This window comes from Leuresthes tenuis, unplaced genomic scaffold (genome assembly GCF_036924035.1).
Source record: "Leuresthes tenuis unplaced genomic scaffold, fLeuTen1.0.hap1 SCAF_10, whole genome shotgun sequence".
NCBI lineage: Eukaryota > Metazoa > Chordata > Actinopteri > Atheriniformes > Atherinopsidae > Leuresthes > Leuresthes tenuis.
In genome coordinates, this window is record NW_027325364.1 from 10,799,642 (window position 1) to 10,812,489 (window position 12,848).

A 12,848-nucleotide genomic window follows, 5' to 3' on the forward strand; every position below is an offset into this window, starting at 1 on the left:
CCCGAAGATTTGGAATAAGGAATCTTGAGTTCCAAGTGCAGCATTTCCAGAAATGTAATGATATTAAAATAGTTAAATTATATTTAAATATGACACCAGACCCATTTGATTTTACACCCTTTTATTTAAGAGACGCTTTCTAAATAAACACATTTACAGCAGTTGTCCTACGTCAGAGCAACTGTGTTCTGCATTATGGAAATTAAAAAAATAAAAAATGTAAAACAGTTAGCCTAATCTACAAACCAAAAAGGGATTCACTTGGCATAATAGATCACAATATTTGAGGGAAACTAACAAAATTGTATTAAAATAATAAAACATTTGACTAAAATGCATTTCTTTTAAGCATAATGACATTTCATTATATAATACTTTAAAAATAAAAAGCCCAAATATCCCAAAAACCCACCTCCATGACATTCAGAAAACATTAAGGCGTGCACTTTCAATTAAAGTCGTACTGAACCATCTTGGTTCAAATCTCTCATTATTTTAAGAGCTGGATGTCAGGTTTTTTTTAATTGTATAATCGCAAGGTTAATCATTCCTTCAATTTGCATGATTATCTGCCACTAGCAGTCGCATTCTACCAGTTATTTTGATGCAACAACATTACATATTTTCATTGTCTCCGCATAATAAAGTGAGAAAAGTTTGGTCAATTCAGTTTCCTTTTGCAAAGGTATACACTGGTCCTCATGGTCTCCTGCTGACCCTGAGACAGTGTCATACTCTGAATACATCTGTGTCCACAGTTACAATATCAGTATACATGACACTTCAAGAAAAGTATGTTTCATGTTGGAGTCGGCCAACATGCATGTTTTAAAGTTCGATTAAAGCATTACACTCCAGGTCACAATTCTGACATAGTGTTACGATTACATGAAATTCTAACATCAACCCTCTCGTCATCTCCAGGATTTTCATGTCTATCCTTATTTTGATGCTCTGTCTATACTCATTAGCAGATTTGAATCTTTTAGTGATTGTTCTCCATATTTGTAAGTCACCCTTGTTTGGTAAAGTGTTCTTGAGCTAATCTTGCTTTTTATTCATCATTTGATTTTGAATCATCAAATCTTAAGTCAATCCTCGTTTCTTTGTAATATCAGGACCTTTCATGATGTGTGTATAGCTATTTTTCCAGGAACCAGAGCCATAGGAGTAGCATGGAGCCCTGGGCCAAAAATTGGAAACACCACTTCCTCAAACTTGTGAGTAAGAGTGACCAAGTGCTTTGCTCTCTCCCCATCCCAAAAAGAAACCTCTCCCTTTTCTATATTTAGCTTGATTCGAATCCTTTCAGGACGCTGCTGGACCTGCAGCTCGATACGCTCCTGTGTATGGACCGTGTACACCCCTTTGCTCAGACCTATGGCCCACACACCACGAGCAGGTGAGACCGTGAACCTCTTCTTTCGGGCCACTGATTCATTGCAAACTCCCACAATCCATTTGGGGTTGTCACTTACATTGATGTCCCATTTGTGTTTACCAGAATGGTAACCATCCGCACCCAGGACAAAGACACAGGGATCAAAACGCTCGTCGTTATCGGGGACGGTCAGCCGCTCTTCGCTCTCTTTCATACTGGTGAGGTCTGCATTCAAGGAAAGCCACGGAGAAGCCGTGTTCGGGTCCAGCAGAACTGGATCTGCATGCACAGAATGACACCGCATGGTGACGCATTGCTTCTGGGAAAGATTACATTCATATCATGGTCGTCTTTTAAAGAGCTACGTTTGCAGACCAACGCTGCAAAATGCTCATATTTTGTGCCACAAACCATCTTATTTTTTTAAAAACTCTCACAGTGCGATTCACTCACAATATTTGACACAGGCCTGCATGTTTTTCCATACGTTGAAGCTCAAACCACCAACATGTCTGCTCGTGACCAAAAGGGGATCGTAAGGAAGGGTAGGCTCCTTATTTGTCCATTGGGCTCTACAGCAGAAATGGGTATAAATCAACAAAATGCAACAGGAACATGGTTAGGTGGATACTTCTGAGGAGCATTTGCACACATGTTTTTAATTATAATACTGAATAATCATGCAAGCATCATATATGCTTAATTGCAGTCATTGATTCTTGAGATATTTCTTCCGGTTGCCATGACTTACTTTCTCTTTAAATTCTGGAAATTCTACAACACACACACAAAAAAAGAAAAAAAGAGTGAGATTAAATGAGTCTAATCCACATTAAAAAAAAAATAGAAATGAAACAAGGTTAGGTTGAGGCGCCTTTCTTACCCGCAAAAGAGGCAGATCCTCATTGCCCATCTCTTTCTTAAGAGAATCAATGAGCTCCATCAGGTCGACGATGTCCTTGTCCGTTTGGGTAATCAGCTCCTGTATAGCTGCAATCTTCTCCTCCTCCTCATTGGCCACTGCTCTCAGACGTTTAGCTTCTTCTTTGATAAGAAACTGGTGGAATCTCTCAAACTCTTCCTTGATCTGCTTCTCCGCCTGCTCAGCCTGATGCTGCGTACGTCAGAGAAGAAAGTTAATGCAGTGCACACAGAGCATTTTCTTGCTTCATAACACGTATGAACCATCCCACACTTTCATTCAGTAAAAGAGAAAAAAACTCTCCATGTTCTCCAATTTCATCTTTGAAATTAACTTTAATTTCTAAAGAATCACGAATGACACAATGAGAAATGGAACATGAATACCATGAGACGTACCTTGATATATTCCACTGTGCTGTTGAATTTCAGATTAATTTTTTTGTATGCTTTCACTTTCTTCTCAAAAATCCGGACTTTGTAGCCAAGCTCATTCTGCAAAAGCACCAACAAAAGAACAGAGAAGAATGCTTTAGACTTACGACCACTGCTGTGCAAAAATGACAGGTAATACCCAAACGTGTGTCCACACTGGACAGGTTATCTTGGAGTAAGTGACTTTGTTTTGTGCAGGGACAGATTATGGCAACTTTAACACGGTTTATTCACTGCAGCCTCTGATGGACACATGCAATGATGTGTGGTAGTGAGGCGGCAATGAAGCAGTGAGAAATGGGCAAAGTGGGCCAAGAAAAACAAAAGTTTAGACAGTGCAATATCAGAAGCTGTATTCCATACTGTAATCTGTATGGAACGATTCATTTGAATCTACAGGAAAACCTATGTTGGTTGCTGTGAAGGCAAGCAGAGGAACTGAGTCCAAAAGTCCTGAAATAATCTGAAATAATCTGATTCCGTTGAACTGTTTAACTATTGAAAGAAATGTCTGGGTGTGCGTGGGTCTCACGGTTAAGTATTTAAGTTACTTTCTTTCAGTCTAAACGTCCAAATAAAGTTGTTCACGTGAAAACACTCGCTGGGAATAAAACCCGGCCAGGATGCTTTACCTTACACGTGGGCGCGGCTTCCTTTAACGGCCACAGCTTGTGCGTATTGTGGAGCGTCACACAGTCCACGCACACGGGCTCTTCGTCCTTCTCGCAGAACAGCTCCAGCGGCTTCAGGTGCAGGTTACAAGTTTCTTCGCTGGGCAGGTTGTGCTTGGTCCTCCTGTTTGCCTGCTTTAGGAAGGTCTCGGCGGTGTTTCTGAGCGCAAGGTTGGAGGTGGCCTGCGCTTCCTCAAACTCCTCTCTGCACATAGGACACTTTTTGTTGATCTGCAAACTTCTCTTCATACATTCCCGACAGAAGCTGTGTGAGCATGGCAGCAGCATGGGATCCTGGAAAATGCCCTGACACACCGGGCAGGTCAGGTCCTGCTGGTAAGGAAGAGGCTCGTCGGACATGTCTTCGTCCATATTTTCCGCCATGGTTCCAGGGGCCCTTCGCACTTTACTTTCGTTTTAACACCACGAATCGACAGGAGTACACACAGACACGCTCACTTGTCCGCGATAGAAAACGGTCTCACACCGTTGCCTGCACTTAAAGCCAGCGAAGTAATCACTGACAGGACAGACAGAAATGACAACACACACCAAGTTTCGCCACCCTCTACAGAGACATTTTCCGCGTTCCTGACAGGCGAAACGTTTCTGGGACTTTCTACAACACTGCCCTCTAATGGATCCGGATGTTGGAACAGAAATTATTATAGCTATAGACCAATAGTTGTAATAATATATACAGACCTGTAGGCACATATATTTACTAAAACGTGGGGATTTGGTCCCTCCCACTGTTCTCTCCATGGTGAGAATTATTTCGTTTTTCACTTGCCGCTCTTTAGTATTACTTTATTCCAGCAAACTCATATATGTTATTGCATTTTTCCTAACCTTGCGCACTGTAAAGATTTAATGTCTGCTTTCATATGTTTTTCGTATAACTTTTTTAATCCAGGTTCTGGGGGGTTAGTTTTTGTCTGTGCATGAACAATTCGCCTCCACCAAACTGTAGTACTGCAACTCTTAGATAATGCGACAGCTGTTAGCGCTGAGCCATATCAGATATGCGTTATCTTTCCCCTCTTGCTGCGCATGAGTAGGGCGCATTTTATTTTTCATCGCCTTTAACTTCAAATGGCATATGTTAGAGCATAAAGAAGCTGAAACATTGCGTAGGAGAGGCCAAGGCAGCTGAGGCCCTAAAGATGCTAACGCACACATGTTGAAATTATGACGATCAAGTACACTAATAAAGAACCTCCGAGTAAGAAATGTAATATACTGAGATGCACTGCAAACATTCCCAATATATTAAGTTATATCAAAAAGTTTTAAAGATTTTTCTTGTATACATAGAGCACGTTTTCAGACCGCAGCATGGATGTGTTGCAGAGTTTTGGTCCTCTATATTGATAGATTAAGGGGGAGCTGATTAAAAATGGAAAATGCAGAATGGAAAATATGACTGAAGAGCTGAAATAAAGTTTTGAAAATCATGGATTAGATTTGCTTACAGTATGTGCATGGAAATACAGGTCTGTCACATATTAAAGTTAAATGTTGAAAACAGCTTACTTATTCTGAAAGGAAGGCTGGATTTTAGAGATTTTCTTTCTAATTTTTCCCCTTATTTTGGTACAAAAAGTTGTTTTGTTGAGATTTAAGAGTTGATGTAGCAACCCGAACCGTGTTACAACAGCTGATATAAAGAAAGATTAAATTGTAATGAAAGGCTAAAGTACACAAACAATATGCAACTCTCAACAGATCAGTTTGATTTCTTTTCATGTCAATCTTTCCTTTACTTTGGCTCGTTAGAATTTATCTTGGGAACTTGAATAGTTTCTGTTATTTTATTTTATTTTTTTTTTTACTATCCGTTTAAATAGTTTTAGAATCCAAAGCTTTATTTACTCTGAGTCTATTTACTTTGAAACCTCGTATCAAACCAATGTCTCAGACTGTGATGTCAAGTCTTAAAAAGAGGGGAAAAAATGGAAACACAAACCATAACCAAACACAACAACAAAATCATCAAAACAATTTTGTGATGTGTTGTGTTTTGGTAAATACTTTTCAGTTTTATTTGATCATAGTTTGTTACATGTGTTTTCTGTTTTTTTTTTTGTGTGTGTTCTTCCTGAAATGTTGCGAATGAATAGTTTAACAAAGCTATTGAACTTTATTTCGAGTTACTATTCCTGTATACAAATCTATCCAACAGATGGCGCCACTGTGCCATTCTGTGACACAGTGTTTGCCTTTTACATCGGAGAGTAAAAGTATGATAAGCCACCCCAGTAAAACCCGTAACACAAAGCATGGTGGATGTGTGCTTGTGTATATTTTCAAGTATCTTTGTAACAAGAGGTTTCCTCAAAGCAGAACAAAAACTGCATTTTTAAGTCATTAGTTTCACTACGTCTGCTATCTTGAACACGGTGGCTTTAGAAAGATGTTCTTACCCATGAAACACTTTCACATTTCCCTTGTTGCCATAGATTGGATTTTAAATGGTTCCACTGTAATTTTTATCCTCCCAGTCTACATTCAAGTCTACCCACAGTGACTTAAGGAAAACATGTTTAGAGACAATTTTGTGAACAACAAAACAGAAGTATTAAAACCCACTGCTGAAGCATTTCAAACTGCGATCAGACGAACTCTGTTTGCTTAAATCAGAATTCTTGGTTAATCTAAAACCTGACAAAAACCTTTTTTTAATCAAGGCCTACAGCTGTTTGATATAAAGTCCCACATCTCACATTGCACCTCTGGAGCCATCAAGTAAAGTACATGACAACCTGTTTAGAGTTTGTCAAACTAAAGAATTGAGATCAAGAGGGGGAAAAAAACAGCTCCCCTCTGACGTAAAAACTAAAGAGGCCAATTCTAAATCTGAATGAAAGTGCAATCTACCAGGTACTGCTTCGCTAACATGTAATGAAGCATTGCTGTGATGGCGTTCTGTGGGTGCTTAAAAGCAGTTTTGGTAGAGATGCTAATCAGGACTTGAGGAAATGATAAACAGAGCTTCACTTACATGCAGTTTCCTGTGTAAGTAGAGAAGCTGAATGAAGGGTTGAGGTTAATAAACCTTGTGAATACACCACTGAGCCAGTAACAGAACTGCAGTCACAGAGCCAAATTGGTGTGTATGTGTAAGAATGAACTGGCATGTCAGTACACACCACTCTATCCAGCAAAGCAGCTGCAGCTCAGCTGATTGAAATGCCAGAGTTGAGCAGTCAGCATGTTTACGTGGCACTTGAGAAAAATGAATTATTGTGTTATTCAGTTTAAAACCAGACTTTTAAAATGCATGTGAATATTAAAATGAAATTGTGTTAAATTGAAGCTGTCAAAGCTAAAGTAAAATACCCAGTTAATGCACTTCTGGATGGAATCACTCCTGCATGTATTTGCTCAAATACACTCAAAGGAGCACCTCACACACTCCATACTTCTATCTTTTTTTCTTTTTTTTAACAGTAAAGTGTGAATGTCCATCACTACAGCTGAATTCCTAATGAAGCTACTCTCATTACTTTTTGTTTTTGCAAGATAGCTAAATGTGTCACATAATGGGACATAAAAGCATCCCATTAACTCGAGTACACTTCAAGTATTTCAAGACTGTTGCTCTGCTCTAATAAAATCCTCATTTCACAACTGCAGCATCATCTGACAGAAATCACCATGTGAGAAGGGCTATAGAAATTACCCTGAAACCTGTGCTGATGGGCCTGCTGAAGGGTACAGTTCTGAGACTGAGTCAATATTAGGCACTAAACCTCAATATGAAAAATAATAGACAGCAATAGAAAAAAGAGAATGTTGTGAAACCAAACAGACTTTCTCTCTAATCCCTCCACATTTTCTGGACGTTTGTTGGGGATGAATTTCAAGCAGATGTTCAAAAACAATCCTGTACATTTAAATAGCACAGTTAATGGTTTATTTCTCCTTCTCTTAATCCAGAGACTACTTTCATGGTTCTCATGGACAGTTACTTTAAATCACCCCTTTCTTCTTATTATTTACTTCTCAATATTTCAAATACAGCATCATGCACAAATCTGATTACGTTATGACCAGAATAAAACTAAATTGTGAATATTAAGGTTTTGGGTACTTTCTCAGAGTAATGCCTGTCATACAAAGTTACAGAGCCGAGGGATTTTCTTTCCCTCCTACACAAAACCAAGATCCTGTACTGTCTGCAACACCTCGTTCGTGTTCAAGCCTTTTATTCAACATTACTCAGCATCACAATAGTACATATTTATATTATATCTGCTGAATAGATAGATTGTCACCACCAAACGGAGAATAACAGCTGTAATGCACTCCACCACCATTTCGGACTATAGGCTAACGAATTAGAGCAGATTGTGTCTGCTGAAAGAGGGAAATTAAAAAAAACACTGGAGTAAAGGGAGGATTATTAGTGACTTAGTACCACATTTAAAAACAAGAATGTTAAGTTTATTCAAGACAGAAATTCAGAATTTGTGAATTTCCCAGAATTTATTCAGCATAATATTATACTTGTGCTTTGGTGCTGAAACATAGAATGAAAACATTTTTGCCACTGCAGCAACACTAAATGTCACACAGGAAATTGTTATTCGGGCTGTGGGTTATCTTCCTTTTATCAAGTGAAGCAGACAAATCACGGTCTTTTTTATTTTTCTTTCTTTTACTGCTGGGGAGTGTTTTAATGTTGTAATGAATGGTAATTTTATTTTATTTTTTATTTTATTTTACCTAACAAAAGCTAATACAACCACATTGTTCATGCCCACAAAACCATTAATAGTAACTCTGTCACCAAAACTGAAAAAGCTTCAAAATATGAAGAAGAGAGCCTTCTGGTAGGAAGATAGAGAGCTATCGAGGAGTGTACAGAAACAATTGAAAAGGAAAATAAGAAAGCGCTAGGAGGTGTACAGGAAAAAGGTCTAAAGCAAACTTCAGAGAAACAACTTAAGAGGTGTGTAGTCAGGGGTGAATAGATCACAGGCTTAAAGGAGAAGGGGAGGCAAGCTGATGAAAGTCTGGGCAAGGCCAATGAACTGAATATGCTTTTAAATAGGGTCCCGAAGACCAGTGCGGGACACATATGAGGGATTTTACAGCCCCTCTTCAACCTTAGCCTGAGTCAGGAGAAAGTTCCAGTCCCGTTACATACTGTTCCTAAATACGATATGGAAACATCCATCTCCCCTCAGTGACCACGGATCAGCTGCCCTAACATCCCACATCATGAAAAAAACACATGATATCTCAGGCAACATCATTTTTTGTGTCACGATCATGCTGGCTGTTGTTTGTTTTTGTTTTGGTCTCTGAGTCTTAGGCAGACTGAGCAGGTTTTCCTGAGAGCCTTAGCTGGAGCCTTGATTACTCCTGCCTCTACACCTATTCCTCATCAGCAGTCATTAAGACGTCCTTAGACGAGCTTCAGGAGCAACCAGTTTTCGCCGGATCGTCTCACAATCTTTGTGGTGAATCGGCTCTCCAAGTGATTCTACGTTTTGTTCTCCAGTGTCTCTGACGATTCCTTTTTCCTCTTGTGTCTGCCTCCCTTCGTCCTGGTTTCCTCATTCCTCCCTCACCTTTATCCTGGATATCCCCATCAGCCCTTTCCAACAATTTGCCTGCTCACCCTGCTGCCGACTCAGATCCAAAACTTACACAGCCTGCGCCCTCCCCTCATTCACGGACTTCCTCCTTCTCATAAGTAAGGACTATTTGTTTAACGAAAGCTAAGGTAAAATGTACTAAAAGGTAAGGTCCCACCACAGCATTTAAATCAGATTGAAGTTTTGACTTTGACTGGACCATTGCAACACGCTGATTCTTTTCTTTTGCTGCTGTGTTTGGGATCATTGTCCCGTTGCAACTTTACCTGTCAGACAGATGGTCTTACATTTGACTCTGTAATACTTTGGTATCCAGAGAAGTTGATGGCTGACACAGTTACTGCAAGGTTTTCAAGTTCTGTGGCTGCAAAACAAGGCCAACACCATCATCACCCCTCTGTCACGTGCTTAACAGTTGGTATGAGGTGTTATGCTGGAATGTTGTGTTTGGTTTTCTTCAAACAAGCTGCTGTACAGTAAGGCCAAACGTCTTGTGGCCACAGGACATCGTTTCAGACGTCTTGTGGTTTGTTCAAATGTAACTTTATGTGCTGACATGTTCTTGTTAGAGAAAAGAGTCTCTCTCCCGCAACCCTTCGAAACAAGCCAGATTTTTTTGTTTGTTTGTTTGTTCTGTCGGGAACTTTAATAATTGACATGCTAACTGAGGCTTGTGGAGCCTGAGATGTAGCTATTGGGTTTTCTCTGAGCATTGCATTGTCTGATCTCAGGGTGAATTTGCTGGAACTTCCACTGATGGGAAGATTGACAACTAGCTTTCTCACTGTAGAATAAGAATAATGTACTAAAAATGGTCTTATAACCCTTTCCACGTTGATGGGCAGCCACAGTTGTTTCTATAAGATTATTGCTGATGTCTTTCCTCCTTGGCATTGTGTTAGCACACACCTGAATGTCGCAGACAGGCAAACTGTTTTTATAAACTTTTATAGAGGTGCTCACTTTCTGATGATCAGTTAATCAACTGCATCTAATTATTAGCACCTGGCTGCTACTTACTACTTACTTTTCCTGCAGTAAGGGTCTACTTGGATTTTTACACACTGCTTCTGCATTGTGGCTTAGTTTTCGTGAATAAACAATGGCATTATGTAATATGTCATTTGTTGTTCTTCATCTGAGGATTTATTAATCTCAGTTTGAAATCTGAGAAAGGACCTGATTTTTTTGTGTGTTCTGATACTGAAAACTTTAGAAATGAAAGAAGGTGTACTTTTCAACAAGGCTTCATAGTTTCACTGTTATGCAAATTGATTATGAATCTTCCAAATTTAGATTCATCCTGACTATCTATCAACACCATCACAAAAGGAAACCAAATAAATTGCAGTGATGCGACTCTGAGTTTAAATGCCAAATGACTACATTAGGCTTTAAATGGTTGTTATAGCAACGTGATTAAAACTAACAGGAGTTTAGGAATCAAAACTTGGGTGCAGATATTTATAGAGTAGAGATTTTTTTTTTATCTTTCAGTTCCTCATTCTACATGTTTCCATGGTTTCATAACAGCATTTTTGAATAAACAAAAATTCAGATGGATGCTCGTGACTGACATGGATCATTGTTATCCAAAAATGGGATAAGGTTTTCAGAGAAAGGAAAAAAAAAACGTTTCTACTAATTGTTCAACTTCAATATAGAAAACATTTGTATGGATGTCCAGATGAAAAAAACCCTCTTGTGGCTTTGCTGGAGACAGACTGAGGGCCCCTTCTCAAGCATCTAAAATCTAAAACTTCACTTAAACCCTCCTAAATCCATGATGTTGCATGTGGTTTCTATTGTGTTTTAGATAAAGGTCACAGTTATTGGAACTATTTTATAGCTTTTTTTTATAGTTAAAGTTCTATGGGTTTTTTTTTTGCTTGCTGTAAGCTGAAAAAGCCACATGTTTAGACTGTTGTGGCCAGATGCTCGCACTTCCATCTGCTTCTCTCAACACAAGAACTGCATGAGCGGTGCAGAACAGTGAAGGAAAGAAAAGGTGTGAAAAAAACAGGAACATGTGCCTTTTGCAGCAAAGTCACAGGTGTCAAGCTCGCATTGCCTTGTGGCTGCCTTCAGGGTGTGAGTAATACTGAGAAGAAAAGAAAAAAAAGAGGCTGTGATATAGATCTTGAGGTTTTGGAGAATTTGACACTGAAAATTTTGATAACCAAAACAATTCAAAGAGATTCAACACTGATATGAGATTTATAAATAGTGACAAGGAGTTTTCTTAATGCCATTAATTTTAAGTAATTCATTCATACTGGATTCCATTCACACTGGATTCCATTCATTTGGATTCGGAAACATTGTCTAATGATTTTATATAACGATAGTTCATGCAGAGTTTGCAAATCATTTATGCCGGGCCAGTATTTTCTTCCAAACTTTGCACTGATATCTATTGTTCTGATGGCTTGGCATATGAATAGAAAAGATACAGTATGAGAAAAGTCACACAACTACTCAGAAGTCAATGTCTGATCCAAATCAAATGTGAAATTGGATGAGTAATCAAAGCAGCATTTACAGGTATTCTTATGACCAAGAACGTTAACTTTTAGTTTCATGGGTTTATCATTGTTTCTGTTTTCAATTGCGTCACCTTTAAGGACAGTTTTCCGTTGTTCTTTTGGATATTAAAATCGAAAGATTAATTTCCACAGAAAACACTTGGCTTTGGCTTGCTGCTAAACACTGATCATGCTGCTTAAACTGCTATGATATGGAGTGTTGGTGTACTCTGCAATGTTTGCAAATTACCTGCTGGGGGAAGTTTGGTAAATCTTGCCCTCAGCACCATTACTACCAATATATACGTGCTGATGAAGAGAATGGCAGCATAGAATCACTTTCATGATTACATCCGAGTCTCAGCTGTCCATGTCATACAGTAAACCCTATTTTTACGTGTGACGTATCCATTCAGATGATAAGACTTAAGTCCACAGTGTTAACATAAAAGTATGATATTCATTAACGTCATACACATACTAGTGTGCCTTTTTCTGTGAACTTCAGTACTGAGTGTTCCTGCTAAAACTTGTACCCTCTGACAGCTGAGTCTTGCATGTCAGTGTGACACACGAGACAATCAGAACAAACACCAAACAAAATAATCTGAGCAGCTCAGAAATTCATTCACAGTTTCTTTAAAAATATTTTGCTCCATAGAACATGATTCAAGAACACACATGAAATATTTTCTATGATTAAACTGTACATTACAGAGACTAATGAGTTGGAGCTAAAGAGCAGAGACTGTTCCTGGCAATAAATCTCAGCTCAGCATAAAAGTATTTATTTTAAACGCAATTCCTTGAACTCCAAACAGAATTCAAAACATTACATTCAAACAACACAACATCATGAAGCTGATGCTTGGTTTCAAGTTGAGTTTGTGTAAATTCAGGGAAAAGTCATTAATTGGTTTCAGTGGAACCAGCCACTCACTATCTTTAGCATATTCTATACATGTAAATCCTCTTCATTAAAGTAAGGCAGGAGAGAGAGTCTGGGTTACATAAAGCAAAACATTTACAGCCAGTTTTAGAGAGGCTTTTAAATATCTGTTTTAGCTACATATTAGACATTTAAGTCACTCTCCATATTTGCTAAATAACATGTGCTCGTTCTCAAAATATCACAGAGCTCAGAACACTTTTGCAGACAATGCTAATCAATAGTAAACATGCTTTCAGCCACAGTTCTGTTGATGATAGTAACAGCAGAATGTGTCAAGGCACAAGTGTGAACTTACTGGGTTGATCTTGAAAACCGTCCCTGCAGTGTTAGATGAATAATCGTGGCATGATTAAT

General features: G+C 38.7%; 2 protein-coding genes across 2 annotated transcripts in view; one reads left to right on the forward strand and one right to left on the reverse strand.

The window, feature by feature from the left end:
• Positions 1–12,848, forward strand: part of LOC140316197 (trypsin-1-like) — a 309,543-nt gene that overhangs the window by 245,552 nt on the left and 51,143 nt on the right. The window lies entirely within an intron of this gene.
• On the reverse strand, positions 105–4,026 carry trim35-28 (tripartite motif containing 35-28). Its single transcript, XM_072393907.1, has 6 exons — positions 3,370–4,026; positions 2,702–2,797; positions 2,265–2,495; positions 2,133–2,155; positions 1,835–1,953; positions 105–1,660 (listed from the first exon to the last, which is right to left on the reverse strand). Exons 1-6 carry the CDS (start codon positions 3,790–3,792, stop codon positions 1,125–1,127), a joined length of 1,428 nt encoding a protein of 475 aa, XP_072250008.1. The 5' UTR covers positions 3,793–4,026; the 3' UTR covers positions 105–1,124.

What these genes read in the sequence shown, in the direction of transcription:
- trim35-28 (XM_072393907.1), bottom strand. Translation starts at nt 3,792, where the DNA reads ATGGCGGAAAATATGGACGAAGACATGTCCGACGAGCCTCTTCCTTAC. An exon ending in AAGCCGCGCCCACGTGTAAG is followed by an intron (nt 2,798 to 3,369) that starts GTAAAGCATCCT and finishes GTGCTTTTGCAG; the next exon opens with AATGAGCTTGGCTACAAAGT. An exon ending in GCACAGTGGAATATATCAAG is followed by an intron (nt 2,496 to 2,701) that starts GTACGTCTCATG and finishes TGACGTACGCAG; the next exon opens with CATCAGGCTGAGCAGGCGGA.